A 5,050-nucleotide genomic window follows, 5' to 3' on the forward strand; every position below is an offset into this window, starting at 1 on the left:
TTAATTTGTCTTGTCTCAACAAATTCCACAGCAAATACAGGTTTCTATAATAATTATACTTGGTTTTATTTCCTATAGAACTCATATAATTAATTTTGTGCCATAATTTTAAATTGAAACTAAAATTGACAGAAAAACATCATTTCCTCAGTACCTTTCAGACATCTTGAGTTGCTTTAGCCCTCAAGCCCTGATTCAAAAGGCAAGTATAAATAGCTTTCTAGGCATGCTAGAACTGACCTAGGTTTTAGGTGTCCCAAATAGATATATGGGTCACATGTACCTGAAAGTGATAGTGTCACCCCTCCCTCGTCAGCTCGTGACGTCGCCGCTGCGCGCGCCGCGGCCCGACTTGACCTACTTAGCACTGTTGTAACACCAGCCAAATGTCAACAGGCCAGGCCTGCCCCATAGCTACAGCACCTATTGACCAACGCTCACCTACATACAACCCCCCATTTAAGCATTTACAAACTATTATATGTTTTTGTTCATGAAAAAATGTATGTCTTTTTTTGTATGTTTAAATGTTGATCAAGGTACATTAGAGTGGTATTTAAGTTAGAAATGCGTTTTCATCCATGCTTACCGTTTAATAAAGTCATTACGGACGAAAACACGACGGATTTATAATCCTAAACAAACATTTCCTTAAAACACTCCGCCATCATGGACGATCACTTGTAATACGTTTTCACTCACTATGAAACGCGCACGGCACTGAAATATTAACGCTAAACACTTATTAATATTCACCGATTACGTTTTACACAAACAGATCACGATAATAAGCTCGTCGAGTTGTAAATTGATAAAAAAAAGCAGGACGAACGAGACCCGTTATGTTTCCTCGTCCTCTGCTATTTCGACACTGCTGCCAACTGCACAAAAATATAAATAAATACCATAGACAACGGATAGATGACGTTTGATCGATTAGAAAAGTTTCTTGGAGTGTTTTCATTAAAATATTGCTTGAAACCTTTACAAAATTCTATTTTAAAATAATAAAAAAGAAATTGTTGATTTAACAATAACTAAAAAATGAGTAGTACTCTTTCTGATTATTAAATTTTTTGTAAACAATGATTGCATATTGTTTGCACTTGCTTGCTATTGGTTGAGTTAAAATGACGTTTACTGCTGATTGAATAAATTTTCATTGTCATCCTTCCTGACCAATAGTAACAGCAAAAGTTAATCAAAAGGCGACTATCCTAAACAGCTGCAACCGCAACCGACTGTCATGCAAAATCAAATGTATGTAATGTACGCGTTTTCGCGATTGTTTTCGAGTTAATTTATTTCAATTAAACGTTTTGTGACAATTTTATGCGATTTATTGAGAGAAAGCCTTATTCAGTGTTAGTGATATACGTTCTATTGCAAAGAAGCGTTAAAGACGGCTATTTTATGGAGAAAACCGTAGCGTCGAATTGGAGTCATTGGAAAGCTTGTTATATATAACATTATTATAAAGGTAAGTTTCTCTTTAACATTGCTTTTAATGACTATCATTTAGCTATCCAGCGTGATCGATGTTATTTTTACTGAAGAGATGATCAGAATCATGATTTAGTTCACTCATGTTATTTGCCTAAACTGGTTTCTGACATTGCTGTTTTGGTCGCACTTTCATACATTTCACTATTTCATTCACTTCAACACACGTTTAAATGGGTTGGATCTTAAAATAAGTCGCCTTATTTGAGGATAACTGACGCTGTGAGGGGTTGTTTTAAATTTTAGCTGCCGCAGGAAAAGTTTTTTTTTGGGTGATCATTGAATATTAAGACGGTCTAGAACGCAAAATGACTACCTAGTGAATATTTTGCCTATATCCCTTATCGTCTACATCGCGAACGGTTTAGAACGCAAAATTACCACTTTTTTATATCACTAGGGTAGGTTAGGTTCGTTAGTTATCTTCAAAAGGCCGAAGGTCATATAGCACAGAATAGGAGCCCCGCGACAGCGGGGCTCCATCGACATCGCCAACGTAAAGATAAAACGACGAAAATGATGTAGGCATTTTGCGTTCTGGACTGTTCGCAATGTAGACTAAAAGTGATATAGGCAAAATATTACACTAGTCATTTTGCGTTCTAGACCGTCTGTGAATAACCCAATCTTTGGCACTGTCATAACCTCAAATTATAACTATGAAATTATGAATAATTCAGAAACCAAGCATTTCCTCGGGGGGAAAGTTGGAGGGAGGGTTTCCCCGCCTCCGCCTAAAAGCAATCACTGCTTTGTCTATGAAATCATATCAATTTTGTTCATTGTTGAAGAAAACGCTAGTGAACGGAATAGCCCCCTAGGACGGAATTAGTCACATTGACCTAAGTATGAATTTTCTCAAGTGATGATTGACAGAAGCCAAGCCTAAGACAAAAGCCATTGTTTTTTTTTGTGCAATGTGCAAGCGGTCAGCTCCCGATTTAAGCGCGTGGCAAAGCAACTTTGTTGTTTAAAAAGTTGCTGTATCATATTGGTCTTAAGGTTCAAATTCATGTAATAATACGAGCGCTCGCCTACATTGAGATGGTTGATCGTCCTACATTACCAAAACATGTTAGAAGCACATAGACTTGAACCTTAAAACCACCACAATACAGTTGCTTTTTAAAGGACGTTGTTGATCTGCCACGTGGCTAATACGAGAGCTGACTGCCAAACAAACAGCCATTTACCCTAAATCAAAATCTTTGTTCCATAAACATACCTAATCAATCTAAATCACTGAGCTGGTAAAAATATGAGCAATTTAATTTCAGGTCCCTATGCTCGACCATGGGCTCGTCACCGCCCTACTTCCCCGCGCGGGACAGCCCCAGCATCCTCGAGCCCGCCGAGGACCCCTCCCCGCCCCGCACCCCCTCCCCCGTCCTCCGCGCCCCCTCTCCCATGCGGCTCCAGCACTCCGGCACCTTCACCCCCCGGGAAAACAGCAACGGCAGCTTTCCCAACGATGACAACAATTCTAACTCCATAGACGGAGTGTTCCCGTCACCATCCACTTACACCTTCGATCCTGAAGAGAGCGATTCCAGTTTAGCGCAGTGGCCGAGGCGAGACAATGCAGCCCCAAGCCCTTTCGTTTCCAATGAAAACAGCATGTTCAGCACAGCCATGTCCACTGAAGAATCTAACTCATTACCTGAGGTGAGTGTACGTGGGGAATGCAGCGAACGCGGAGAGGATACAGATGAACCGCCAGCGAAGATCAGAAAGGTCAGTTCCCCTAAACGATCACCTCAGCAAGACGATGGAGATGGAGAAACATGTCCAATCTGTTTGGATTCTTGGTGTACCTCAGGCGACCATAGATTAGTAGCTTTAAAATGTGGACATCTCTTCGGTTCACGCTGCGTCGAGCGCTGGCTTAAAGCTCAAACTAATAAAGAACGCTGCTGCCCAACTTGCAAAAGCAAAGCCACCATGAGAGACGTGAGAAACATCTACGCGAGGAAGATCATAGCTGTTGACACTTCAGAGATCACAACAATGCAGAAGCAAGTCGAACATGCGACGGCAGAAAAGAGCAGAATGGAACTAGAATTGCAGAAGTCTAAAATAGCGCATCGTGCATGTCTTCAGCAATTAGAAACTCTTAGGAATAAGTTGTTAAAAGCACAAGTTAAACCACAGGTGAAGAGATCTTGGCGCTTCGCGTTGGAGAAAAATTTAGAGATCTGCAAAGATGGTGGCTGTAGAGTTATGACGTACAACTGCCGGACTTATGAGCTGTACGTGTCTCAGAAAAGCACTAATGGCTTGTTTCCCGGTTACGGCATTAGGAAAGTGAGTTGCGTGGACTATAAGCAGGGACAATTCGTGCATTTACACCCCAAACCTATTAGGGACATATCATATTCGCAACCTAAGGACTTGCTTCTAAGCGTAGGTTTGGATAGCTGTGCGAGAATAGTGGAGCGAGGTATCCCGAGTACTACTGTCCAAGCGGGTGTTCAGCTTTGGTCTTGTGCTTGGGACTGTTTAAGAACTAATGAATTCTACGTGGGTGGTGTCGGAGGTTTCATCCAGCAATATGATATTAGGAATCCTAGTTCGTACATTCAGCAGTTATCAGCGCCGGGAGACATGTCACCAGTAGTGTCCTTATGTCCTACAGAATTCGGTCTGTTGTCCTGTAATTTAAATTCGTGCTGGTTGTGGTCGTGGCGGGGTAACGGGCAGTGGGAGCCGCGGGCGTTGCCTGTGGAAGGTCCCTTTATGTCGATGTGTTATGATTACGAGACTCGTAGAGCTTTAGTGTCGTGTAGGCCTGCGAATGGCGAGCGGGCGAAACTGTCCTTATGTCAGTTTAGGAATGACGATGATGTGACGTGCCATGTTGAGCAGACGTTTCAAGGATCCGTTAGGAGTTCTATAATGTCGAGGTCTGCTTGGGTTCGCGCTGAAGGAGCGACTTGGATGGCGTCTCACTCTGAGTCCGCTGGTGCTTTAGTTCTCCACGGGTTGGACGGGGCACGCGGGGCTTCGCTGCCGGCAGCGGAGCCCGCGATAGACGTGTGCTCGGTCCAGTTGAACGGAGATACCTTGCTGGCAGCATTGTCCGAGGCGCGATTAAGAATATACAAGGCTGTACCTACTAGCTAGTGCTTAGAATAACTATCGTCTTAGACTTGCAATAACTTGCAATAAATGGGCTATTCTCATCATTAAAAACTTAGTTGCTCACGTATAAACGTAAAATTTCAAATTTGATAAATCCTTTTTTAGTGTACAGTCTTCGGAAATAACCGAATACACCTTACTGTGCCAAACCGATAGTTTAGCCTCAACAAAAACTCTCGCCTAACTAAAGACATCACAGTTCTGAAGTTATAATTTAATAGTAGGTCAAAAGTCTGACTAAATTAATATGTTAGCTGTTTTATAATTTGAATCATACTATAACACACATTTTTTTTTGACATTTGAATTGCTCACGCTAGTCATGCTGTGAATGGTTACGGCAGCTTTCGTTTAGAGCATATTTTTTTCCAAAAAACACGACGCTTTTGACTGATAAGGGGCTATT

At 41.8% G+C, this 5,050-nt stretch overlaps 1 protein-coding gene across 1 annotated transcript; it reads left to right on the forward strand.

The window, feature by feature from the left end:
- The first annotated feature begins 1,208 nt into the window (after positions 1 to 1,208).
- LOC134802278 (E3 ubiquitin-protein ligase RFWD3-like) lies at positions 1,209 to 5,050 on the forward strand. Its single transcript, XM_063774858.1, has 2 exons — positions 1,209 to 1,480; positions 2,781 to 5,050. Exon 2 carries the CDS (start codon positions 2,797 to 2,799, stop codon positions 4,624 to 4,626), a length of 1,830 nt encoding a protein of 609 aa, XP_063630928.1. The 5' UTR covers positions 1,209 to 1,480; positions 2,781 to 2,796; the 3' UTR covers positions 4,627 to 5,050.

Source organism: Cydia splendana, chromosome 24 (assembly GCF_910591565.1).
Source record: "Cydia splendana chromosome 24, ilCydSple1.2, whole genome shotgun sequence".
NCBI classification, from domain to species: Eukaryota; Metazoa; Arthropoda; class Insecta; order Lepidoptera; family Tortricidae; genus Cydia; species Cydia splendana.